The 25,724-nt window shown below is 50.9% G+C and overlaps 1 protein-coding gene across 9 annotated transcripts in view; it reads right to left on the bottom strand.

Moving 5' to 3' along the window:
• Positions 1–21,929, bottom strand: part of P4HA2 (prolyl 4-hydroxylase subunit alpha 2) — a 33,198-nt gene extending 11,269 nt beyond the window's left edge. For 2 of the 9 annotated variants that reach the window (XM_072731789.1, XM_072731787.1), the window contains exons 1-9: positions 21,797–21,929; positions 21,081–21,212; positions 13,191–13,314; positions 12,477–12,573; positions 11,962–12,268; positions 8,807–8,944; positions 5,709–5,948; positions 4,060–4,253; positions 3,081–3,257 (exon numbers count right to left, since the gene is read on the bottom strand). In XM_072731789.1, the coding sequence (XP_072587890.1) occupies positions 3,081–3,257; positions 4,060–4,253; positions 5,709–5,948; positions 8,807–8,944; positions 11,962–12,160 (948 nt within the window). In that variant the 5' untranslated portion in view covers positions 12,161–12,268; positions 12,477–12,573; positions 13,191–13,314; positions 21,081–21,212; positions 21,797–21,929. Of the gene's footprint in view, positions 1–3,080; positions 3,258–4,059; positions 4,254–5,708; positions 5,949–8,806; positions 8,945–11,961; positions 12,269–12,476; positions 12,574–13,190; positions 13,315–21,080; positions 21,247–21,796 lie in introns of those variants that run through there. The other 7 variants (XM_072731785.1, XM_072731783.1, XM_072731790.1 and 4 more) reach the window with 5 other exon arrangements.
• Positions 21,930–25,724: the final 3,795 nt, after the last annotated feature.

The following is a 25,724-nucleotide window of genomic DNA, read 5'->3' as shown; positions in this document are numbered from 1 at the left end:
CTAATGACCTCACATGGGTGGAACCAAAGACCCAGATACCCCCACCCCTACAGCACTTCCCCTTAATTTCCATAAATATTTAATGAGCACCTACTACGTGGCCAGCACTACACTGGGTGACCAAGACATGGCCCCTGTCCTCCTGCAATTCCATCAAGTGGGGAAGGCAGAAAACTAGCTGCCCAACTGCAGCCCAACATGAGGAGAGCGGCAAATGGAGTCAGTTTAATGTCTGCAGGAGCTCAGTCTGTACTATACTCAGGAATGGTCAGGGGGAGATCACCTAGCTGAAATACGTGCCGGGTAAGCAGGAGTTCGCCAAGTAGGGGAACATGACAGGAACAGGGAAGGAACAGCAATGCTGAGGCCCAGGGATGAAAGTGGGTGTGTGATACCATGACTGGATTAGATGTTAGAGGAAAGAGATGAGAATAGGCCAAAGAGGCAAGTGGGGACTGGGCCTGGAAGCAACCTTGTGGCAAATAACAGAGAAGGCAGGTAAGGGACACTCACAATCAGAATGTGGACACCTCTGGGAAAGCTGAGTAACGTGGGGGCAAAAGTGGTAACAAGGCAGCCAGCAAGGAGCTCAAGCAGAGATCAAGGCAAGAGTTGATGGTAGAAGGGATGGAGAGGTAGAAGGGATGGAGAGGTGTGGCTGGATCAGAAGATTGGCCAGGAGATCCCGTAACCAGGATGCTGCACTACTGCAGCAATTTCTGGCAACCCAACAGTGTGCCCAGGGCAGAGGGCTTCCCCAAGCTCCTGTGTACAATTCCTCCTGATGACAAGTGCAGCTGCAGCCAAACCCCCTCCAAATATCTGAGTCTCAACACTGGCTTGACATCCACAAGGAGGCTGTGGGGAAGCTATGTTCTGCTCCCAGAGACAGGCAGAGCTATTCTGAAAGCAGGCCAAGGACCTAAAAAAGCAGCTGCCAGGCATTCCCTACAGACTAAGGTAAGCTCATGGGCCCTACTTCAAAGCCAGAATAGCATGTGTCCCTCACAGGCTCCGGAAAGGAGAGGTCAGCTTGTAGTGGCTCATGTCATGGCTTCAATTCAAAGACAAGTTCTCCCAACGCTCTCCCCACACTGTCCCTGCCACACACATATGCACACACACACCCCACATGAATACACACAGAAATGTTTCAGTGCCTTGGCCTGAGGGACAAGTCAGGAATCTCTCAAAAGGTCCTGGCATAACAAAGCTCTCTCACCTGACAACCAGGGAAACAGTTTTCTTCCTTGGAGGACTTTGCAGCTGACTCAGGGAGTGGAAAGGGTGGGTCCGAGTCCCCATTCTCCACACACTTTGGCTAGACCATCCCTCAGCAACCTCAATGATTGATTCTGGGCACTAGATGTCCTTGTACCTCAAGCCAAGGTCACTTCAGGATGAGGTGCAGAAGCCAGGATAGGAACCTATTTTCCATCTCCCCACGAGTGTAGGACCTCTTGCCACTATAAGTCTATTAGAAGCAGAGTAATAGGGGATCCAGCTAAATCTCCCCCCTGCCCCCCGCCCCGCCGCCGCCCTGTAATCACCAGAGATAGGAAAAGGGTGTGCACATGGCAGGAACTGGTTCTCTTTAAATGACGTCAAATGTGAACAAATATTCCATGAACCAGAAATACAAAAATAATTTTATAGCCTGATGACGTACGTACAAAACCAACAGCCAACTGCATACTTAGCAGTCAAATAACAGAGGAATCCCCAGGAAATTCAGAAACAAGACCAGGATGCCAACAGTTAACAATGCTCAAGGAGTTCTGAGCAGTTCAACAAGATGATAAAAACAATGGAACTATAATGATTAGGAAGGAGAAAACAAATTTTTCCTTATTTGTAGCTGATGATCATGTCTGAACAACCCAAGAGAATCAGCTAAAAATCAAAAGAGGAAAAGTGAGTTGAACAAGTGGCAGCAATCTGCACAGGTCTGTTTGCTTGTGGGTAAAATGAAGACAGTGACACAACACAGTGTGCTTAACAGACATGATATTTAATATATGTAATATATGTTAAGCACTTAGAATAGGGCCTGTCACACCTAAGAATTCAGGAACACAGGGGCAGCAGGGTGGCTCAGTCGGTTAAGCATCCAACTCTTGATTTCAGCTCAGGTCATGATCTCAGGGTTGTGAGAAGGAGCCCTGAGAAGGCTCCGCGCTCAGCGGGAGTTTGAAATTCTTTCCCTCTAACCTCCCCCCACCACATTCAATCACATGTGTTCTCAAAAAAATTAATTAAAAAAAAAAAACAAACTCAATAAACATTAGCTGTGGGGGATCCCTAGGTGGCTCAGTGGTTTAGCACTGCCTTTGGCCCAGGGTGTGATCCTGGAGTCCCTGGATCGAGTCCCACGTCAGGCTCCCTGCATGGAGCCTGCTCCTCCCTCTGCCTGTGTCTCTGCCTTTCTCTCTCTCTCTGTGTCTCTCATGAATAAATAAATAAAATTTAAAAAAAAAAAACATTAGCTGTGACTATAAAATATATTTTATAATTAATACTTCAATATATAATAGTAAACTAATACAACATAACCAGTAAAAATATGGTAATAAAAAAAACATACCTAGGAATAAACTTAACAAGAAATGTACTAGGCATTTATGAAAAAGTTTACAAGATATAAATAAATGGAGAGACCTGGAGCGCTTGTGAATGAGAAGACTGTATACTGTTCTTCCTCCAAGTCAATCACTTCTTCACAGTACTAACTGGGACCTCCATATGACCCAGGCTGGCAGCATCTATGGCAGTTCCCCCAAAACTCACTCACACACCAGTCCCCACCAGGTGAGCTAACACTTCCTGCTGTGGACAGGCCCTGCTCCCAAGGAGTCCTTCTGTCATAGCACTTAGCTGTCCACATTGGTTTCTTCAGTTTTCTTTGCCACTGGACCATGAACCCAGAAAGTCATACTGAGTCTGCAGTACCAGAGCACCTAGACAGCAGACTTGTGCTAGGTATCAGCAAAGGCCAGAAGAGTAAGCAAACAAACCACCCCATGATACACCCCATGATACAAGGGATTAGGCACCCAGGAAGGAACTGCAGAGATACCTACTTTGGGTTTCGCGATCTCCTTGATCCTCTCGATTTCCTCATCAGACATGACATCATAATACCTGACGATATGCGGGCTGTCCCACTCATCTTCCTCTTTGAAGGGGGCGATGAGCAGCTGTGGCGTCCTGTTGCCATGGTGGTACCTACAGAAAAGCCTCTTCTGCCTCCGGGGAGTCTAGGGAGCATACACAGCAATAGGCTCTGAGCATAGTGAGTCCTAATCCTGGGTCCCAGGCTGGCTGGCTGGCTGGCTGGCTGGCTGGCTGGCTGGCTGGCTGGCTGCAGGTATAGGTCTCACACCCCATGTCCAGCAGCTGTCCCTCCTGTCCCACCACAGATGGAAACAAAAGCCTTTCAGCTTGAATGAGAGAAATGATACCCTATAAATCATGTCATGTTTTCTCTCTTGCAAGGTCCTGTGGCACAGGATAATCCCTGATCCTTCTCACAGAGATATGAGTAAGTCAGAAGGGCTGAGGCATGAGAGAGGCCATTCTAGGTGGAGAAGCCACTGGGAGGAATGTAGATATGCAGGGACAAGGCCCAGAAATCATCCCATACCTGAGCCTCCTGAGGAAGCACTAGGATCCCAGGACTTTCAAAAATCAGTGACACCAGAGACTAAGACTAAGCCGTTAGGTACTGCTGTGTCTTAACCAGAGACCACAGTTTCCCATGGGGCACATCCACACCCATGGTTTTCCTCACAGCAGGAGTTGAGCAGAAGGCAGGCATGTTAGGGTAGGGAGAGGAACTCAGAAATAACTTAGAGGATCTGAACTCTGCCTGGGACATCAGGGGAGACAATATCCCATCCTAACCTCAGAAAACACCCACCCATCAGTCTCACCAGACATTTCAAAGAACTGGACAAGATACTGAGGAAACAGCCTATACACAGAGAAACATCCTCCCCAAATCTGTCCATCCAGAGCCAAAGTCTAGGTCCATATGTGGGACCTGGCCATGTGTCTCACCAGTTTGACACCCTCCCCACGACAGAGGCTCTCATAAACATCCCTCTCAGGCAGGTAGTCCACAGGCCTCTCATAGATGCTTTCCTGAGTGGCCAGTCCGGCTTCTGTCTGATTTAATAACATTTTTTCTCTTTCTTCCTCCAGCAACCGTTCAAAGTACCGCAGATTCCCTCCAGCTCGTTCATGGCTTGGGTCTTAGAAAGAGCAGAGAACAAGAAGGGAAAGGAAACCACAAACATCTGTTAGGTCATTTAAAGACATTACTCTGTAAGTGGTTTTCCCTCCCAGCAGCTCATTTGCACACAGCATTTTGCTTTCCACGGCACCTAACCAGGGCTCACCGGTCAGAGCAGAAAAGCCAATATGGGTCTCCCCACTCTGTCAGAGATGGGAAGGGAACAACAGAGGGGGTTGCTTAGCCAGCCGCACAGGGGGCTCTCCTCTCAGACCTCCCTGTAGGGCCCAAGGGCACAGGTTGAGAAAAGCACACAGACTCCTGCCTCCTCCTCCACACTTGGCTGTGAGTCAGTTCACCCATCCCCAAGAGTACATCCATTACTGGTGACCACATCACATGCTGGCCACAATGAGAAGGCAGGCTGAAATTCTGGCAAAAAGAACAGCCACATGACAATGCCATAGCTTCATTGTGTGGGCCTCCCAACACAAAGGAGCAAGCTTGGCAGGATTACTGTGCCACTCCATAGATGAGGAAACCAAGGTTCAAAGATATTAATAGATTTAGGTTAAGGTTATACTGAACAGGAAGCTAGGCGTCCTGATTCCCAGGACATGGCTCTTACTAACATGACAGCATCTACAAAGCTCTCTTTCCATATCAGTCTTACAGGACACGTTTATGGTAGCTGGCATCATATCAGACTCAAGTCCCGTGAAAAGCAACATCAAAAGAAAGTCTTTGCTAATCTGTGAAATTCCAGATTATGACAATCTCATATATTAGTAAGAGGTGGATAGGACAGATAGGTTTTAAAGACACAGTGCTGGGCAGCCTGGGTGGCTCGGTGGTTTAGCACTGCCTGCAGCCCAGGGTGCAATCCTGGAGACCTGGGATCGAGTCCCACGTCAGGCTCCCTGCATGAAGCCTGCTCTCCCTCTGCCTTTCTCTCTCTCTCTCTGTCTCTCTCTCTGTCTCTCATTAATAAATAAAATCTTTTTTAAAAAATTGAATAAAGACACAGTGCTTTTAATCTACTTCAGTCCAACACCACAAGACACTTAAAATACTAATGCTATAGCAAGTTCCCAGGAAGACCTCAGACCTCTAAGGGGTAGGGCCAGGGTCACTGCAGTCATTCTGTAGCACAACTTGCCTCCTGAGCTCCTTCTGACAATGTGAAGGCTCACCCTGCAGAGCGGCAGATGCACTGCAGCACTGGATTCCTATTTTAAAAGGGAGTGTGCAGAGCCACAGGTCAGAGTGTATCCATAAGCAACTGGGCAAGGGTTAAGGCCATAAATGAGGCAAATAAAGAGCTAACTGGCAGCTAGAATGGGTCTGAAAGCAGTAAGGCATTAGTCACTGGCCAGGCTCCAACCCAGGAGAGGGGCCAAGTAGTGGCTGATAGAATGACCAGTTCTCTGTCCAGCCCCGCATTGGCTCTGACCTTCCCCTAGAACTTCCTTACCAAGAGAGAGCAGGCGGCGGGTAAGCTCCAGGGCACGGTGCAGGTCACCCAACTGGAAGACAGCATAGCTCAGGTAGTCTAGCACCTGGGCCTTGGATGTGGTGGCCTCCTCTCCAGCATCGAGCTGCTTCAGTACCTGCTCCATCCACAAGACTGTGTGGTAATAGTCGCCTTCATTATAGGCTGAGCGGCCCATCCCAAAGCAGTCATCCACACTCAGCACGGCCTGGTACTTGGTTCCTGCAGCAGGAGAAGCAAACAGTCAGGCTCTAAAGAGCCTCTGGGCTAGGGAGAATGATTCCCATACTGAGAAAGCCTGGGTCATGGGGAGGGGGGCATGATCCCAGCAGAGTCAGGGCTTTACACCATGCACTTCAAAGTGAGCACAGGGATCCCTGGGTGGCGCAGCGGTTTGGTGCCTGCCTTTGGCCCAGGGCACGATCCTGGAGACCCGGGATCGAATCCCACATCAGGCTCCCGGTGCATGGAGCCTGCTTCTCCCTCTGCCTGTGTCTCTGCCTCTCTCTTTCTCTCTCTGTATGACTATCATAAAAAAAACAAAAAAAAAAAAAAAAAACAAACAAAGTGAGCACAACCAGGCTGGGCCTGCCTTGGACTGGGGTTTGCAGCCAACATCCTGGCCACAGACTCCCCTTCTCCCATGTTGTGAAGAAGCCCAAGAAATAGTAGTATACAAGAGAATATGAAGGTCCTGTGAGCCACAGAGGAGATGTCTGCTGGGCAGCTGGCCATATGAGTCTGGAAGGTAGAAAAATCAGTTGAATATAAAAAACAGAATGGGACGCCTGGGTGGCTCAGCGGTGAAACATCTGCCTTTGGCTCAGGGTGTGATCCTGGAGTCCCAGGATTGAGTCCCACATCGGGCTCCCTGCATGGAGCCTGCTTCTCCCTCTGCCTATGTCTCTGCCACCCTCTCTTTGTGTTTCTCATGAATAAATAAATAAAATCTTAAAAAAAAAAAAAACAGAACTTAAGTGGCAGCTAAAGGCATGGATGAGTACAAGCAGTGCCAGCAAGAGTGTGAGGAAACAGTAGAGAAAGTGGCTAAAGCCAGAACCTTACAGACCACCTAGAGAAATAGGACAAAGAGTAACAATGAGAAGGACCTAAGAGGTAGCACAAACAGAGCAAGAATGGTGGGACAGATGCCAAGAGAGGTCAGAGCCAAGCCTGCAGTGCCAGCTTTGACCACTAGGTGGCGGGGACATTGCTGAGCATTAATTCTGCAGGTCCTGTGACCACAGGTTATTTGCCATGAGCTCAACACTGGAAAGTGACCTTGAAGATAGTCTTAAGTCAAGAAGGATGAAATATAATATGCTACCTATAGGAAAAATGTAGAATTTAGGGTAGCGGTAAGATGAGCGGGACCATGAGTGTATTCCTCAGGGAACAATGAAAAAGCAGGCCCCTTGTGGAGGTAGAATTCATAGGCCTCAGGATTCTGACTTGGGCTGCCAACGGATTGAAGTACTTTTGCTCAGGCAAGGGGGGAGTAGACATTTCAAAAGTCAATGGAGGATTTCAGTTTGGAACATGTGACCTTTGAGGAGCCCAGAGAACACCCAAGTAGAGATGCCCCACAGGCATTTGCCCTCACTGGTTGGAAGCTTTGGCGATTAGCCTTGAGAGGAAACACAGATGTGGATGTCATCCATATACATGTGATGGAAATGGCTGGGCTCACCTGGAGAAGGTGCTTAGGGAAAATTCTATGTAAGGGAATCCTGGGGATTAACTCCCTTCCACCCCTCCCTGCCTCTCCAGGACATGCAAGGGTCTGTTAACTGAATGTACAAGGTCAACGCTTGAGTGTGTCTCCCTCATCCTAACAATCACTCTACAGCTACAAGGTGAACATACCCTGCAGGTGCCCTGAGGGGCCTTCTCTCACTGGCTCCAAGACCTGGCTTGATCAAACATGACTGAGGCAGAAGTATAAACTCTTTCCCTTCCCACTGGCTCACCATACTCCTCAGCACTAGAACTCCAGGCCTTGACGAGCTGACAGACAATGCCTCTTTCTCCCACATTTTGTGATTCCTGGTTTGTGCCTCCTCCGGGGTCCCCATGGGCAAGTAGCATCCAAAGTCTAATAGGGTCTAACTGAACCACTGGGTTTAGTGGCCTCTAACAGTCCCCCAAACCCAATATATCTTCTTGTAAGCATACTGAGGCAATGAGGAGAAAGGGGCCTGTTTAAAAAAAAAATAAAAATAAATTTAAAAAAGATAGTAGAAAGCCGAAAAGAGAAGCAATAGAGATCAGTGCCCCAGAATTCAAAGGAGAGAGAACATCAGGAAGACTGGGACAATGAAGGTGCCAAATACTACTGAAAAATTAAAGAACATTATCCCTGAAACTCATCCACTGGCTTAGCAGCTGAGTGGACACTGATGACTTGGCAGAGGCAGGATCATTGGAAAGTGGGCAAAGAGGCCAGACTCTGCGTATTCAGGAGGACCTGGGAAGCAAGGAAGTGAAGAGCGTGTGGATAACTATCCAGCAGCCTAGCCAGGTTAGGCTAAGCAAGAGATCATTGAACAGCAGAGACTCAAAGGGCCTTGGATCCTGAGGGAGGGGTTTGTAAGATGAATAAGAACCCAAGGTGTGTGTGAGCTCAGGGGGAAGAGCCAAGTGGGGTAGGCCAAGAATGAAATGGGTAGAGGCTTATAACTGAGGACACACAGGACACAGGGCTAAATCCAGAGATCAGCCTTTGTCAAAAAGAAGTCAGAGGGTGTGGGGACAGAAGCAGGTCTAGAAGCAGATCTAAGTGGTGCTCTGGGGGCAGAGGCCAGGGCGTCCTGAGCAGTAGCCTTGGGCTTCTCTTAGAAGAGAAAGGAGAAGGTGTGAGAGGAAGAGGAAGGAGCTGAGGGGAGATGGCTGTCATGGGGCGGTAGGGGGTGGGGGAAGACAGACCTGGCACCAACTGGAAACCCAAAAGAGCATCACTGCCAACAGTGATGGTGTGCCTGAGGGTAGAGACCACAAGATGGCAGTGGCTCCAGCCCTGTCCAGACACCATAGGAGACACACATGCACTGGATGGGCAAAGCCTGAGGTGGTTAAGGTACCTGGAAGTTGCCCTTTGGAAATTGTGTCTGGATCCAGCTTGTATGTGTCCTGAAGTCTCATCAGGGCCTTGGCAGCTCCCATTTCATCCTCGTCCGTGGGGAAGAACTGCCGCTGCACAGAGAGGTTGGCAATAAAACCTTCCAAATGAGAGTGAGAACAGGAAGTTACCCTTGATCCAAGGGCACAATTCCACCTGGGATCAGAAAGGTATCCACGGGACAGTTTCTCCCTGCCCCTTCCCTCAAAGGCTGTGTCCCCTTCCTCCAAGAAGCCCTCCCTGATGACTCCAGTCCATGGAGATCTCTTTCTTCCTCCTCACTGTACGGAATGCCTGTACTACTCATTTGGAATTGAACAAAGATGGCCCCACAAACTGGTTAGCAGGTCTGAGTCTTGGCTCCAAAGTGCTCAGTCAGAACTGGAGGAGATAGAAGGGACAGAGGACAGAAATGGTAATTGAAAAGGACTCAGGGAGGATCTGTTGATCACTTCATGGAAAATGAATCACATGGAAAACCTTGATCCAGGATCATTGCAGGGGGCAGGGGGCCAGAAAAACAGACCTCCGGCCCACATTCCAGGTCAAGAAGCCCAAGTGACAGAGGTGATTAACTCAGGGAACCTAGCTAGACACTCATTATTGACCACTGGCACTTACCATCCAGAAAGGTAATGATGACAGTCTCAGAGGGGATCTGGTGCTGTCTCCACCCCCCAGATTAAGGACTAGGGGACCATCTGGCCAGAACAAGCACTGAGGTGGGCTGCTCAAGCCCAGCATGGTACCCTGAGAGATCACACTGGCTCTTGTTCTTGCTCTCAAGAGGACTCCTACTACTCAAATCTGCAATGAATTCAAAAGGCATGAGCTCTCTGAATGTAGTGCTCAAGACCATAGCCTGGAACCTAGGCTAGTCCCTGACCAAAGAAATATCCAAGGAGGCTGTTCGAGGACTCCAAGCCCTGGCTCTGAAGCAAGACATGCACTCTTACAATCTCAGGACTCCAGGTGGAGGCCAGGCCCACTCAGACTGATTCAGGGGTTTTAATTCTGACTGTGAACTAAGAATTGGGAGAGGAATGCCATGGCCCCTTCTTTCCTGGCCTCTTCCTCAGGGCAGCAGCACCCACAGCCACCTACTCTCAGGACCTCAGGCTCAAACACCCACTTCAAACCATGCCAAACCCAGGCACCAAGAAGCTGTAATCCTGCTTTTCTCCTGGCTGCACAGTCAGGGATTCTAAAGAGTCTGGAATTCAGGAAAAAGAAAACATGCCCCCAGAAAAAGCCACACCGTCAGCAAGTCCCCCTCATCTCAAGTCAGAGGTAAAAACAACCTATTGCTCTCTGGGCCAGTCCTGTCTGCCTTCTGTTAATTATAAGGTTTTCTAAAAGAACCAGATGTTGATGGGGGCTGAGGGGAGGGGGATTGGGGGGGGGAGCTGGTGGTGGAAAGCAAGACCAGGGAGCGGAAGGTCATCCCGGAAGGCAGGCTTATTCTACTGCAGTGCAGTGCCTGCCCGCAGAACAGCCAGTTCTGAGCTACAGCCCCAGGCTGGAAGACAGGGGGCTGGGAAAGGCAGCCATGGCTTCTGGAGGCGGTGAGCTCACTGGGCACAGTTCCAGCCTGGCTGAACTCACCAATCCCTCCCCAGAGGCCACCCTGCCCCCAGCCAAGCCCAGCCCAGTCTGGCCACATGGGCTGAACTGCCTCAGCCAGAGACAACTAGTCTGAAGTTAATCAGAACTCCCAACTCCGGGAGAAGAGTCACTGAGTTCAGGAGGCTGAGCCCCAGGCTGGAGTCAGGAGGGCCCGCAAACATGCCTGCCCGACCATCTCCTGCTGAGAGGAAAATGTTAGAGCATAGAAAAATACCAGCATAGTCAAAGACATTAAGCACAGTTAAAACTTTGAAAAATTTCATACTCTGACTTCCAAATACCACTTCTAGGGATTTAAACTAAGAAAAATAATCAAAGACAAGGCATAAAGATGTATATGCACAATTGCTGATAATTTACAAACCCCACATCCACTAACTTGACCAGTTTTATACTATATCTGTATGACCTTACCGTACAGCCATTAAAGTCATATCGTATAACATTAATGGACATATAAAGAAGCTGAAAATTTCAGGAAAACACTGTATGCTTATGGCACAAATCTGCCTACAGATAGGTTTTCTCTAAAAGTTATGAATGGGAATGGATTTAGATGAGACCCATAATCCCTGGCTTACAATGGCCCCATCACCCAGCCTGACTCACTTTTTGTTAATTCATTTGGTCCCTCAAAGCAAGTGAGTCTGCATTTCCTGCAAAATATGAATGGGTCCATTTCTTCTTTTAATGTAAATTCAAGTGTAGGAAGACTGGAATTTTAATAGCACTGGTCACTAGACAACTGGTTAAGAATTCTAATTTTCAAGGTGCCTGGGTAACTCAGTTGGTTAAGCATCTGCCTTAAGCTCAGGTCATGATCCCAGGGTCCTGGCATTGGGCCCTATATCAGACTCCCTGCTCAGCAAGGAGTCTGCTTCTCCTCTTCTCCCTCTGCCCTTCTCGCCTGCTCATGCTCTCTCTAAAATAAATAAAATCTTTAAAAAAAAAAAAAAAAAGAATTCTAACTTTCTTACATTATTTTGTTTTCTAACTTTTCTACAAGGACACATCAGTAAAGCATTATTTAAAGAAGTATTTAAGGGGTGCCTGGGTGGCCTGGGTGGCTCAGTCAGGGGAGTCTGCCTTGGGCTCAGGTCCTGATCCCTGATCCCATACTGGGCTCCCTGCTCTGCGGGAGGGGGGCAACTTCTCTCTCTCTCCTGCCCGAAGTTCCCCTTGCTTGTGTGCATGTTCTCTCTCTGTCAAATGAATAAAATCTTTTTAAAATAAATAAATGAATATTTTTTTAAAAGGAAATGAAAACACTAGGAAAAGGCCAGAACTGATTATTCTCACATATTAAAAACAAAGACAGCCAAATGCTGTCCCTACAGAGAAGGGAGATGGGTACAGGAGTGGCAGTGTGCATATTCCCACACTGCCCGTGCCCACCAACACTCCCACACCCAGGACAAACTCAGACACACACTCCCCAGACACAGGCACAGGGACATTCTGGCTCCCAAGCACCTGCTCACCAGTCCTCACCTGCAGCCGAGTTCTGCAGGACCAGATCCTCCAGTGCAGGCCAGTCTGTGTTGAGCCGCTTCACAAGTTTATAGGCATTCACCGGGTGAGCCAGGTAACCTTCAGGGTCAGCAGCTGACTTGCTGGTCAAGGCTTCCATCTTGTTGGCCCAGCTGTGGAAACAGAGGAAAAGGAAGACTAACACGCCCCCCCCACACATACCAGTCTTGACCAGTAATTTTGCTGGTGAGATTCAGGACTCTTTTCTGTGGAGAGGCAATAAAAAATGAACACAGCAACTCCTCACTGACACTTGCAGTTCCTTAATCTAGAGAAGAGGTGAGAATCCCAATGTACATAAAAAGGCTTATAAATAGGGAAACTAAGGTGCCCTCAGCCCATGCCCTGAGCCACTCTGGGGGACTGGCATGAAGTAACCTCCACAGCAACCCCTCACTGCTCTCTAAAGGGCTTCCTCTTATGGGCACCCTGGATGGGTTCAGGGGTGAGGGTGGGGGACTTAGGACATCAGATACCTCTTAATCTTAGAGAGTTTGGCTTCCTCCACAAGGATGTACCCCTTCAGAGACTGCACCAGGTCCTTCTCTGCATAAATTAGGTCAGTCATGTGCCCTGTAGGGAAAGAAAAAAGGGCAGTAAGAAGTGGATGAGGAACGTCCATCCCCCTTCCTTGAGGCACAACAGCACAAGTCCTCTGGGCCACTGGCATATCACTTCTCTTGGGACCTTGAGGATTTGGGAGTTTAAGGGGACCTAGGAACTCCCACGGTCCTGGACCCCAGCTTCAATAAGACAGAGATGGAGGCTTCAAGGGGATGGTGAGATGAGTGCACTAGGAGTACCTGAAGGAAGAAGCCCTAATTCTCATTCACCTACTGGCACCCAGGTGGGTCATAGCACCTAGGCATGGACATCATAAGGGCTTCTTTGCTCAGAACCACTCTCTGGCCCTGAACAGAGATGGTCAGGGAGGCCAGGAAGCCCAGGAGCAACCTGCACTTCTCAGGGAGGAGACCCAGTTGAGACAGGTGGCTCCCAAGAAGGACATTCAGGTCATCGGGGCCTCAGAAGGGGAAAGAGCAGCTCTGTGAGCCCCACTTTCCCCAGAACTGGTCAAAACCAGTGGATGAGCCATCCCACCTTGAGTGAGAACAGGCTTCAGGTGGTGACATTCCCTGGCACTTGAGCCAAGGATTGCTCAGGTAGATGACAGTCCTGTTGGCACATACCAATAGAAGTGAAGAATTCAGCCTGCACACAGCCCAGGACACCAAACCAGGCCACCAGCAATGTGGACACCCAGCGTTTCATGGTCACAGAGAGCAGTGTCCGCAAGGCATTCAGTGACAGCCACTGGATCAACGGGTGAAAAAAGCAACTTAGGTGAGGAGATACATACACAGGTGCACACAGACACATACGGCCAAACATGCCAAAACTCTGACTAGGACACAGAAACTAAGAATATCCTGCATCGGCAGTGCAAAGAGGCCAGGGTGTGCAACCAGTGATGTGCTCAATTCCAGCCCAGTGGGAGAGCTCGCACCCTCCAGATTCCCAGTAACTGCCAGCAACCATGGAAAGGCTGAATGGTGTGGGAGACTGTCACCTCTGATTCCAAGAGTCAGTCCAAGACTGCCCCACCCCTTCTCATTTCCCAGACTGCCTGTCTTATTTCTGTCTTTCTTTCCAACACACATGTCAGGATGGGGCCAGGTGCTGGAGACCTACAGGTAACATGTAACTCGTGCCTGCAAGAAGTCTGAAAGTGTAGGAGAGACAATGACAGAAAGAGAACGTGACACAATAGGCTCCAGGGAACCCACACCCCAAATGAGGTGTATGGCAGATGGTTGGCCAGAAGGGGAATAAAACTGCCCCCCGCCAGTCTGCACCTGGCCACAGCAAAGGCAGGCTGGGGAGCAGGCACCCTGGGCAGACACTGCTCTTCCTGTCTGCCACCAGAGCAGACACCATCCTCACTGGCAAGGCACCATTCAAAAATATTTACTGAAGATCCACACAGGCTACTCACTGAGCTAGGCACCTGGGATTCAAAAATGAATTGGCCACACAAAGCCAAAACCCTGGGACAGGCTGGCCTGTCGACAGGGATGCAAGACCAGTTTCTGTCTTCTTGTCAGCCTAGAAATAGCCAGACTCAGCCGTGAAGGCAGCAGGCACGACTTGGGACAAGCCCCACTGGCAGCGGACCTAAGTACGTAACGGAAGCTTTGGACATGGTCTCCCAGCTCAGCCACGCAGCGCAGAGCATGCTGGAGCCCCAGCTCAGCCATGTGGCCTAGCAAGCACCTCAGCCTGAGCTCTCCCAGTCCCTTCTCTTCCTGTTCTACTTCACCCAAGCCTCACCAGAAATATATGAAGAGAAAACAAGGAAAACAAACAAACAAACAAAAAAATACAAATGCTTCTCCCCAAAATGTAAGCCTAACCTGACAAAATTTCAAATCTGAGGTAATGCCAGTTCATCAGGGTTTCACCTACTATGGGTGATCATACAGTCAGGTCTACGACCCCTTGCCTCTGAAGAAATTTCAATCCACTGTGGTTCCATGTTAGGCTCAGAAAAGCCCAACCACAAGGCCCAACCCCAAACAGATTCCTCTATCAGAAAGAGGAGAGAATAAGCGAATGGCCACATTTGTTCACATCCCTGCCAAATGCCTGCAAAGCCATCAGCATGCCCATCACTGCCCTAGCTGTTGGGGGCCAAGATACACAAAGCAAGATCTTTTGGGCCTGAACCTGCTACAGGGCACAGAGTATCAGGCTAAGGGATGGATTATGGAGTTAGGGCAGCAGAGGAAAGCAAGTCACCAAGAGAAGGTGAGCAGACCATCAGCCCTGAGGTGGAGTACAGGTCCTCCTTGTCCCAGCCACAGGTCTGCTCCCAGGCCTTACAACCTCTGCATCTCCAGCCCAGGATTCCTGAAGGCCTCTCTTCTTGCTTACATAAGCCCCTTCTATAGGAAGTAGTGCTGTTCCTCATATCTCAAGAGGTTTAACTAACTCAGGAAAGCATCTTCTATATGTGAAAAGAAGGAAGAGTAAAATCCAGGGGCAAGGGGTATCTGTGGAAACTGAGGGGCCAGCCAACTGCCTGTCAGGCTGGGATGGTGGGAGAGCAGGGCCCAGGCAAGAGACCAGACCAGACACGGTTGGAAGAAGGGGAGACCAGCGCTTCTCCCCTGTTGTGTCACCAGCTTCAGTGGTATACCTCTTCAGAGATCAGGTAACAGATTCAAGGCAGGGAGATGCCTCTCTGTTCCTTTCAAATCCTCCTGGTGATACTGACCATGGTTCAGGCCTTATAGCATTCAAGAAAAAGCAGCCAGGTTCCTTCATTACATGAATACCAGCTGTCATTTCTCTGGAATGCACTATCTGGCTTAGACTAAGCCCATCCACGAATACCAGCCCCAGAGGCAGAGCCCCGAAGAATCACAGATGGGGTTCTGGGAAATGGCTTGTCAAGAGCCTGCAAAGTCCTGCTCTGCTGGGAGGAGGGGAAGACAACTCACTGGTCAGAGAGCTAGGTACCCCCAAGCAGCCCTTAGAACACCACCTCAGGCAGGGATGCCCTAGAGTCCCAACATTTCTCCTGATCCTGACCCTGAACACTAAAGACTTTGTATAAAAAGTTACTTAATCAAAGACAGGTTGGGAAGAGGCAGCATTCAAGAAGGACTGTGCCACAGTGTGGGAAAGGCCAAGCACCTACTTGCCTTCCCCCAATCCAAACTCATACCTGTACCCAGAGCTTACCTAGAACAGAGCAGGTGGGAATGTGTGTGCATACCCAACACCCCCACTAAGTGTCCAGTGCTGCCTTTAAAAGCCCTTCCGGGACCCCTCAGAAATCCTTCTGGATTTCCAGAATAGGCCAGGAAATGGGCAACGTCAAATCTCCTTTTATGAAAAACAAAACACAAAGTGGCACCAACCCTGAGGAGAAAAACCAATACTTTTATCTGCGATGCATCCCAGGTTTAGAACAATGTCTGGCCCATTATCATGTACCCAACAAACAATGCTTCACCACAGACTCGTTCAAATTAGAAACAACAACAGAAGATTTTACATTTTTTCCACTCAATGGATTGTTATGGATTGTTAAGAATGGATACTGTATGCATATCAAGTCCCAAGTTTGGACCCCAACAGAGAGGTCCAACAGAGAGGTCCTCCAAAGCCCACAAACACCCCAATGACAGTGATTCACTCACCAGGTGACCAGCACTGTTTCTAAGCACAGGCAAATTCCAAGACATACAATCAGAGCCCCAACAAGCCTGCTCTTTGGAAAGGACATTTACAATCTGGCCAAATGGCCATAAAAAGTTTCCAGCTGCAAAACAGCAGCGTCCTTAGCTTCTCCCCTTACCTCATCAGGCACCGATCCCTGCCAAGCTCCCAGCTGCAACCCAAACGCAACAGCTTGACTTTTAACAATGTATTTAACAGCCTAGAAACAGAACATGGGTTTGCTAAGTACAAGCAGGTCTTGCCTGGCACTCATCAAGAAGTTGCCTGCCTTCTGTGAAGGAGCAAAAGCTCTCTAAAAAGGGCGCCCCCCTGTGGCCCTGCCTCCAAGTGGTGTAGCCAACTCTGGAATGATAGCCCAGAGGACCTGTGCGTTGTGGAGAGGCTCTGGAGGCCCCAGAACTTAGGCACGTGGATGTCCATTCAGGCTTAGAAGCTGACCCTCTGGAGAGGATGGGAGCTACCCCTCCTCACCTGATGTCAGGCCTCAGTCATCACCCTGGTGTGAGCCACCACCAATTCCCCCCCAACAGCCATCCTGGCCCCTGCCTACATTGCTCTCTCCTCTCATTCAGCAGCCCTCCCCGCCCCCCCTGCCAGCTCTGCTCTACAAAGCTGCCAGCATGGCTTACTGCAGCTCCTCGTTTGGTCTCTCTCTCCACTGCCCCTGCAATAAAGTCTAAACTCCTAGCCCCCAAAGGCCTTCTTGACTCTGTAAGACATGGCCCTCCAGCCCTCTCTAGCTCTATCTCATGAGTCTGCATTTCCTAGCTTCAAATGCTTACCTTCCCTGGAAAATATTCTTAACTGAGGACTTTCTTCACAGAAACCTAGATGTTCATCTGCATCCATCCTTATACTTCTCCATCAGGTACAGGAACACATTGATTTGTACTTCCCACTTGGGTACCATCAAAACCACAAAGTCTCCTGCTTCAGTGGCCAGGCAAAATCAACATGTAAAGACCAAACTGGACTTTCACTCAGGGTCTTGGCAGAGGTTTGGCAATATAAGTGAGAGTAACTCATTAGAAGGGACTACACATGAGGACAAAATCCACAAAGCCATCTACAGAATGCCTCCCATGTACCACTTCACAGTCTCTTGGCCTCACCAAGAGGCCAGTCTTCTGGGCCCTGGGTTTCTTGCTGGGCCTCAGATTCAGTGGAAGCATGTGGGCAAGCCCCATATCTCTGGCTCCTCCTGCTACTTTCAGACTCTACAGAAGTACCACACTGGCCTTCCCTGTGGCTACTGGAGGACCCTGCTAGTGCAACCAAGGAGCAAGAGGGAGCTAGCTCCGAGGAGGCAACTTTGACCAATGAAGACAGAAGACAGGAGGAGGCGGCAGATAAATTCCTTCACCAGGCCTCCACTGCTGAACTGTTCTGTGGCATGGAATTTCTGCAGAGCTCACCCAGAGATAACCCACATGGCTAAACAACTACTACATCTCTGTACAAACTGACCAGCTTGCTAAAGCACTACCTTGTGCTTCCCATCCTTCTTTCAGGTTTCTTTTTCCTTACCCTTGCTGTACTCCACCCTCCAATAAAGCATTAAGCACTGCCCCAGGTTCTGCTTTTTTGGCCACTAAGCTAACCACTATTTATATTTCCAAAAATCTTTCAATTCTATCATCTAATCCTCACCAAAACCTTGTAAACTAGATAATCATCTCCATTTCAGATATAAAAACTAGATAAATAAGGCTGAGCAAGAGTTTCCTGCATACCTGACATGCTACCACAAATCAGTGTCAGAGCTGAGACTCAAACCCAAAACACACTTTCCACTAGGTATCGCAAACATTCAATCCTACTCAGTAACATCTACTGTCTTACAGCAGAAGGGTCTCCCAAAACGACGAGCAGGCCTGCCCAGGTCAAGGACTTTATCATGGTTCACAAATCAGCTCCATAACATACCAGGCTGGATCCCCACCAAAAAGTCAACAGCAACATGGAGCTTCGAGTTCGGGTGAGAGCAGTCACTCCAGCCTCAGACATCACAGCACTCAGAAATGACCAATCAGCCCAGCTCAGGGCAAGACAGTCCTGTCTAGTCAGGTGTCAGACAATCCCAACTTCAATCTCAGCTCTACCATCACTTCCTAGCTTTGTGACTTTACACAAGTTCCAGATCTCTCTGAGCCTGTTTCCCATCTATATAATGGTGATAACATTAGGACCTATACTTCACAGTGAGGACTGAATGAGATGACAATTATCAGTGTGCAGCCTACCATCAAGCTTATACCACATATCAGCACCAAGGGTACTAGAGGAACACCAGTAGACCTTAAGTGGCCAGCTGCCTGGCTAATCCCTGGAAATGAATACAGTCCAGTCTAGGGGACAGTGAAGATGAAAACAAGGCAGATATTGGGCAATCTCCACATCCCACAAGGACCAAAAGAAATGAAATATTACTTTAGGAGAGAGCAGAGTCAGGTATAATGCAGCACATCGATCATCAGGAAAATAACTCTGGAACAGGTCAATCACTGGCTCTATAGCTCATCAAGGAAAGAAAGTTCTCCAGTAAAAGGCAGGGGATTGGACTAATACTCTAGGATCTCTTGTATTTCTATGCCTCTGACGTATTGGTTCCAAGTTCCTACAAGTACCAAGCCTCAGCTCAGGATCTCAGCCACACCCTGGTCCTCAGAAGTGCCAGGTACAAAGCAAACTATACTCCAGCAAGCACTTCCTAAAAGGGCTAAAGCAGGTACTGGACTGTGAACAAGCTCAGACAGATCCAATCTGAGCTGGAGAATTCACTACCCGAATACTTAATCCTCTGGCTGGCAATGACACCACTTGAACAAAAACTCTCTTCTAAGGCTTCAAGAAGTCTAGTCCAGATTTTTCATTTCCCTTCACCCCTTCTGAGAATAAAAATTATATCCTTCATTCCATATCCCCAGCAAAAACCCCAGAGACCACAGGCGCCACTAGCCCTCTCCCTCTAAGACAGGCTGATGTCCCACTCTGGGACACTTCGAAAGTCCAAACTGCCAGATTCAAGCAATCGAAGTTTAACTCTCGCTCTAGCATTCTGTCTAGGCTTGCACGTGCCTGCATCACAGCATTTCCTGACAATCACCATCTGCATAAAATTAAACTCTTGACAGATCCCAAGAGCCAGGGACACACCCACCAACCCACAAATCAGCCAAGGTCTTGCATCCAGCCTCAGAACCTCCCATGGATGTGGGCAGAGTAAGTGAGGCTCTGTCAGGAAATGAGTAGATCCCAGATTCCCTCATCCTAGTCATTCCTCAGGGCTGCACCCACACAGTCTCTCCTTCTGATGAATATTCACGCTCTGAGCTCTTCCTCTGCCACATGGCCAGCTGCCAACTTGAAGCAGCAATCTCAGGCAGATTATGAGCTACCCACCAGCAAGGATAGCGTCAATACCACCTCCTTCTCCTCTCCCTCCTAATTCCACCCCTAGGCACGCTCCAAGTAGAAGCCAGGCACAGGGTAGGTACTCAAGGAATGAAGAGAGATCAGCTGTGTATGGGTTATAGCAGTGGCTAAGTAAGCATTCTTCCAGGCAGCCCATTTCAGAACCTCCTACTGGGTAAAAGGGTCTTTCACAAGTCACAGGCAATGCCTAGTTGTCATCATGTCTGTCTACTGAGCTCTTGGAGAATGAGGCTGGCCCAATAAGACATCATCTCTGGGATGAGGCCTCCAGCCAACTCACTCCATCCTTGCTACGTGGCCTCCTTGGCTGGGGATGCACAGTGGACATACTTGGCCATCTGAGAATAAGAAAAAAAAACCTAGAAGAAAAAAGGATTCAAAGCATGCTCCTGTGAGTATGTTGAAATGAACAGAAGAAGCTGGGCTCTGAGTTCCAGAATCACAATGAGAGGCTGCACCCTGGACACTTCAGGGGCAGTTTAAACATCAGCCAAAGGAAATTGTGGTTCACTGAACAGAGGAGTAAATCATGGAACCTGTTGTTCCATATGTGTTTTTGCAGCAGCAGCTCGCAAAAACATTCTACAAATTCTTAGGTGGACAGCGGATTTTGGCAAAATCTGGGACAGGTGAGAATGCTCTCAGCTACAAAATGATTTCCCCCCAACCCTTGCTCTCAGAACCAGCATCTCCTGCAAGAAGGCTAAGACTCTCAGGCTTCAAAGGGTTTATAGTAAGAAGCACAAGCTTGGGGCACCTGGGTGGCTCAGTGGTTGAGTATCTGCCTTTGGCTCAGGTCATGATCCTGGAGTCCTGGGATGGAGTCCCACATCAGCTCCCTGTGGGGGAGCCTCCTTCTCCCTCTATGTCTCTGCCTCTCTCTGTGTGTTTCTCATGAATAAATAAATAAAATCTTGAAGAAGAGGAGGAGGAGGAGGCCGCGGTGGCAGTACAAGCTTTAATGGGCACTCTCCAGCAGAAACACCAGTCTCAGTCTTGGGAGGCACACTAATGTGCTACACCATCTTAAAGATGTCACATTAGAATACAAGGCCAGGGGCCCAACTGTCCGGAAGTAGGAAGTGCCCTGATCTGTGCTCCTGCTGAGCAGCACTCACATGCACAGCACAGTACTAGGCACTGCCCTCTCACTTGAAACTGTGGTGCATAGGGTCCACCTGGCAGCTACCCCCTTAAATGTCCCTTCCTCAACGCCTTACCTCTGCTGGAGTGCCCCGGTCGGCTCCCACTCACACACACTGTTGCTCTGTCCAGGTTACCCTTTCTTTAGCCTTCCTCTGACCATTCCACCTCCTCCAGGAAGCCCTCTGGCCCGAAGCATCCTGTCCTCTACCAAAGAGCCCCAGCCTGGTACGCCCTCCCAGCACAGCGCTCACCACACTGTTCTGGATCTGGACTTTCGCAGTCTTCAATCCGTCCGCCGGTGGGCCAGCAACTCCTCGCTGCGCGACACACACAAGGGTCCTTATCTGAATTCGTTAACTTGCTACCACGGGTCTGCGCAGCCGCTAAGGAAAAACAACGCACGTTGGAGAGAGACGTCTAGAGGGGAGGAAAAAAGTTTCTCAACCGACAGCCCGTTTCCTGAGCACCAAGCCGACCCCGCGGGGCCAGGGACTGCAGCCCTCGGGAGGGAGCAAGGCGGCCCGCGCTCACGCCAAGGGTCCCCGGGGGCCCGGCCGACGGCCCCGCCTCCGCCTCCGCCTCCGCCGCCGCCTCCAACCTCTGGCCGCCCCCGGGGCCCCGCCGCCCGTCCCCGTCCCGGTTCCCGGGGAGCCTGCCGAGGCCGGGCGGCCGAGTGCCCCGCCCGCCCCGCCCGGCAGGAGGGACCGGCAGGAGGGACCGGCAGGAGGGACCGGCAGGAGGGACCGGCAGGAAGGGCGCCGCTGACCTCACCGCCCCGAGCTCGCGGAGGGCACGCAGGCGGCGGGGCAGGAACCCAGGCGGGAGGAGAAACAGGGCGGCGGGCCCCGGGCTGCGGCCGGACTGCACGGCCCCGGCCCCCGGCCCCCGGCCCCCGGCCCCCGGCTCCCCGCCGCCCCGCCAGCGCTCCAGCCCCGCCGGGCCCGGCGGCCGCGCGGGGGGCGCTCACCTGGACACGCGCGGCTCCAGCGGCTCCAGCGGCTCCAGCGGCTCCAGAACCTCCCGCGGCGGCGCCCGGCCCGCTCGGCGCCTCCTCCCCGGCGGCTCCGCCTCCCGCCGCGGCCCGGCCCCGCCCGCTTGAGCCGTCGCCACGTCCCCACCTCCCGCCCCCGCCCCCCCCCCCCCCCCAGCACGCCGGGCGGCCCCTGCCCCGGCTCCGCGCCCGGGCAGCCCCGGCCGGGGGTCGTCCCCGCCAGCCGCCGGCGGGGGAACAGCCGCGCGCGTCGGGGCCGGGGCCGGGGCCGGGGCCGGGGCCGGGAGCGGGCTGCGGGCCGGCGGGAGCCGCTCCCCGCCCGTCATGCCGCCGGCTGCTCGCCGCACGTACTCGGCGCCCGCCTCCCCGCGCCCCGCTCCACCTGCGGGCCTCGGCCCCCCCGCCCCCCCGCCCCCCCGCCCCCCCGCCTCCCCGCTGCTGCAGAAGCGCCCGCGCGCGACCCGCCCCCGCGCCGGTGCGGTGGGGACTCCCCGGCCGGGGCTCCTGCGCATCTTCTCGGGGGTCCTGCCGGGCCCTGGCTCCTGCAGCCCCTCCCCACCGTCCCCACTCCCGAGTTACGGGGCGGGGTGGGGTGGGGCCCCCCGGGGGCCGGGCCCGGGCATCCGTGGAATGGACAGACCAGTGGAGAAGACCTCGAAAAATACGGGGGCCCTGGGGTCCTCCCCACAGGACCAAGCTCCCCCAAGGGGTTCTGTCCGCCCCCAGCTCCCGTGTCAGGCACTCCTGGTGACGTACTTATGGGTGATGGGTTGATGAGAAGCGGACCAACCAAAGGCTGAGGTGGGGGGTAGCATATTGGGGCCAACTCTTGGTTTGCCCAAACCCCTTCATTCAACAGGGGCCAAGGAGAGTGGACACCTCATTTACCTAGCCCGGTGTGGAGGGAACGGAGGCTGGGATGCCGCAAATCTCAGCCTGAGTTGGAGGGAGGCCCTGGCGGCCAAGCAGGTTCCCACGCCTGCTCTGTGAACCTTCCTGATCATGAATGAGGGGAAACACGGTCTGAGAATCTCATCAGCGAGCTAGCCCAGAGTGGGAGGTGCCCGGCCTCCGCCCAGGCTGTGTGGGGAGATTCCCTATGGCACATTGTCCAGGCTGGCGGCCCAGACCTGGGCGAAGGCACGAGCATAGGCATGGAACTACACACAGCACATAAAATAGGGAACCAGCCACTGTTCCGGCCTGCGTCAGCCACCAGCCAGAGCTCAACTAAAACCAAACAGAAAGCTAACTGTGTCTGCTACATCCTGTTATGCGGAGGAGCCTCCCTCTGCCTGCCCAGATTTCTGAATCCTACCCCCTTCTCAGGAGCTTGCCCTGTGGATCATCCCTTCTCTCTCTTGAATATTCAACTGCCCCCTCCCCTGAACTGGATTCTTCCCTTGACCTATAAATACATTTAAGACTCTAGTGTGGAAATGAAACCCTCATTCAACTCCACCAACGACTGCAGTGTCTCTCTCCTCAATCCCAGCAAATCCCCGGAAAGAATAGTCTGTCAATCCTTGTCCTCATTTCTCCCACCCCTCAGGCTCCTACGATGGACTTTCTGGTGTCCTCACAACACCAAACCAGGTCTCAATAAACTTTCTGTAACTTCCAAGTGTCAAAATTCAATAGCCTCTCTTTAGTTCTCATCTGCTGAAACCCGGGCCAGAATTTGACTCTCCAGCAGTATCTGACCACCACCTCCCTGGAATGCTCATTTTCCTGGTTTCCACCCATCACTCTGGCCACCACTTCCCCCAGCCTCTTCCCTCCTAGGACATTCTCGCCTCCCCCTCTCCTCATTAGTCAGTAAGGTTTGGGGATTCCTCAAAGCTCAGGCCTGAGCATCCTACTTTCTTTCCTCTTCTCTGATTTCTTCCTTTACATCAATGATTCACGTATTTCTCGACATTTACCCTGACTCCTAAGCTCCAGACTCATAACTACCTGCTGGGTCTACGTCTCCAATTCAGTGCCCACAGGTACTCCATCCACAACATGCTCAATAGTGAATTCATGGGCTCTCTCCTTCTCCTCTCCACACATTTCAACTCCCTGCTTCAGTAAAGGAGCCACCTCCCATCCCCATCAGGCACCTAACCAGAATCCTGGCAACCACACCAGCATCTCCCTCTCTGCCTTGCCCCCAGAGCCTGTTTTTGCTCTGGGGGCAAAGATCCCATGTCCATTCACTTTTACCGCCTAAATCTCTCACCAATCTGTACACACTGCAGCTCTGGTAGTCTCCTCAAAGATCAGGTCTGAACTCACCACAAACAGCTTAATAAATTGCATGACTCTTAGGAAAAATCCTGAAGGTAGCCCGTAAGGCCCCACATGGTTTGGGCCCTGTTCACTTCTCTAGTCACGCTGACCTTCTTCTCATCCCTCTAATTGACCATCCTCTCTCCCACTGTACTGCCAGGCCATTGCACGTGCTTTTCTTTTTGTCTAGAAAATTCATCCTTCTCCCCATTTAAATCCTTAACATCCCCTTAGAAGGATTTTTCTCATGTCCCTGGCCAGGTCAAAGCCTCCTTTATTAACAGCCTCTCGTGCCCTGTGTGCTTTGTAACACTTGCCACAGTTAATATAGTTGAATGATTGTTGGATTAATGTGTGCCTCCTCCACTGGCCCAGGACCTCCAGGAGTACATTACCTGTGTATTTTCACCCATGATAGTACCCTTGGCTCCAATCACAGAACTGAGCTCAATAAACACTGGCCGACTATGTGAAAGGATAGATGTCTCTTTAATGCTCCACTGCACTGCAGTACCCAAAGACCTGGCCAAGTCCTCCACAGGCCCTCAGAGTCCTGGACCCCACTCATTCCTTAGTGCCTGAATCTTCTCTCCTGTCTCTTATAGGATACTTGCCATTGAATTTAGGGCCACCTCAGTAATCGAGACAATCTCATCTCATGATCCTTAACTTAATTACATCTGTAAAGTCTCTCCTTCCAAATAAATTCACATGCATAGGGGCCAGGTATTAGGACATGGTCATATCTTTTTAGGGGCCACCATTCAACCCACTACCCATGACATTCCGTCATACCTTCCAGGAACTACTGGGCCTGGGTAAATCCATGACTCTCAGGTCTGAATCTCTAGCCCAGGCCCACTTAGACCCACATAGCCTTTTATTTGCAGCCACTTGATGAGTGAATTATCATCCCCCTCCTTACCCACACCCCAGAACTGTTTCTGCTCTAGCATTTTCTGTGTCTTAGCAAATGAAATTAACATCTCCCAGTCATTTCTATTTTCTTCCCCAACACATTTCCCCATCATAGATGTTACTTGGTAGACTAGACTTGTCTGCCCACCACCACCATCCCAAGGGAAGGACCTGGTGTGTCTCCAGAAGGGATGGCAAAAAAACTTGGATACCACCTACTTGGTGGATAGGTAACTGGATGAGGCTGTGTGGGTACAGTGCTTCCTTCTAAACAGAGGCTTCCTCAGACTGACCCTGATTTCCCCCGGCTTACCTGTGATCTCTGGGGAAAGCAGGTGTGGGGCAGGATACATAATTTGGCACCGAGATCTCCCTGGCTGCTAATGACTCTTGCAGACCCTGGCAACCACACAGCAGCTGCGGTGGCATGGTCTGGATTTATAAGCACCTGGTCCCACCATGAAATTCCCCAGAGCAGCACCCACCCCACCCCCTCCCCGGGTCAACCAATGCTGCACAGAAGGCCTTGTATATGTTGACACACATCTGTACACTGCAGCACATTCAGCATACAGCTGTCCACTGGGCCCTGGGGCCACCACCTTTCCCATTCCAGTTTCTTCCCTTTAGGGATTAAGGAAAGATTAGATGTCCCAACTGACCAGTACTTGCTTCGAGGCCAGCAACAGAGTAGAAGGTGAAGTTTGAGTGG

The sequence above is a fragment of the Vulpes vulpes genome, chromosome 12 (genome assembly GCF_048418805.1).
Source record: "Vulpes vulpes isolate BD-2025 chromosome 12, VulVul3, whole genome shotgun sequence".
Lineage (NCBI taxonomy): Eukaryota > Metazoa > Chordata > Mammalia > Carnivora > Canidae > Vulpes > Vulpes vulpes.
The sequence above is the reverse complement of the archived record's forward strand: the minus strand, read 5'-3'. Positions and strand labels throughout refer to the sequence as shown.